The sequence below is a fragment of the Fulmarus glacialis genome, unplaced genomic scaffold (genome assembly GCF_000690835.1).
Source record: "Fulmarus glacialis isolate BGI_N327 unplaced genomic scaffold, ASM69083v1 scaffold936, whole genome shotgun sequence".
Taxonomy (NCBI): domain Eukaryota; kingdom Metazoa; phylum Chordata; class Aves; order Procellariiformes; family Procellariidae; genus Fulmarus; species Fulmarus glacialis.
In genome coordinates, this window is record NW_009219800.1 from 46,604 (window position 1) to 47,736 (window position 1,133).

General features: G+C 57.8%; 1 protein-coding gene across 1 annotated transcript in view; it reads right to left on the reverse strand.

Moving 5' to 3' along the window:
• The window catches only part of LOC104078731 (plexin-A1-like), a gene marked incomplete at both ends in the record, with an annotated part of 43,184 nt that extends 43,123 nt beyond the window's left edge, over positions 1–61 (reverse strand). The window contains 1 exon segment of the mRNA XM_009580486.1: positions 3–61. Within this exon segment, the coding sequence (XP_009578781.1) occupies positions 3–61 (59 nt within the window).
• Between the last annotated feature and the right edge of the window lie 1,072 nt (positions 62–1,133).

Genomic DNA, 1,133 nt, shown 5'->3' on the forward strand with positions numbered 1-1,133 from the left:
TAGGTTTCACCACGCCCACGGGGATGTAGATCTGGGTGGAGGGCAGGATCTGGGGACAGTCCTGCAAGGGGAACAAGGGACAGCCGATGAGAGGGGAACACCACACAGCCTCCCCCAGCACCCCTGGGACCCCACCTTGGCTCGCAGGCTGGGCAACGTGCTGCAAAAATTCCACCCTGAGCACACTAAATCCTTATGTGCAGCCAACCCCAAACCAGCATCTCATGGCTGCTCTGACCAAAGCCCTGAAGACAGAAAAGGAGAGCACAGAGGAATCTGGTGGCAGGGCAGTGGGGTGTTTTCCACAGCTGGGGTTGATCCAGGCGGGAGGTGGGAAGAGGATTCAGCTATGGGACCTGCAACCTGGCACTGCGATGGCAGCACATGTTTGGGCAAAAAAAAAAAAAGAGATGGGCTTTAATGCCATCATTGCAGTCAGTAGGTTTCAGAGTTAACACCCACTGGGCTGTGCATTGTCAGGCTACCCTCTCAGTCCTGTTTCCCTTACAGCCTCCATCCCCCTTCCTTCATGAGTGGGCAGAAAAGCCTTTTCTCCCTTTGACACTGCAATGTGCTTCTGCAGTGTTGCAGAGAACCTGCTCTGCAGTGAATTTTGCTGCTGCTGCTTCTATCGGCAGCCAGCTCAAAGCAGCATCACCCCAACCAGCCTGGCTGCAGGCTGCCCAGAAGACAGCGCCTCCGGCCAGGGGATGCTGGTGAGTTCAAGCCAGGGAGGAAGGCAAGGGCAAGGGGCTTCGCACCACCCTGCCAGCCCCCCACGCTCCCCAGGGAAGGACCCATCAGGAGGGCAAAGCACTCGACTTTTAACGCAGTCTCCCAGCTGCTCCGAGGGAGCCTTGCGTGCAAAGCACAGGGGAGCAGGAGGGAGCAAAAATAAATGAGTTCAGGCAGCAAAACAGCTCTGCGGCCCCGGTGGGTGCCACTTCAGTAACAACAGCCTGATGCAATCCCACGCTGGCCTTGCCGAGCCTGGCGGAGGCCTCGCACCTACGGCAGTGACTCCTGGAAGCGTTGGCTTGAAATAACGTCAAGGGGGAATAACGTGTGCTGAAACGAGCTGCTCCGAAAACAGGAACGGTGGCAGCAGTGCCGGGGGTGGACGCAGCCGCTCT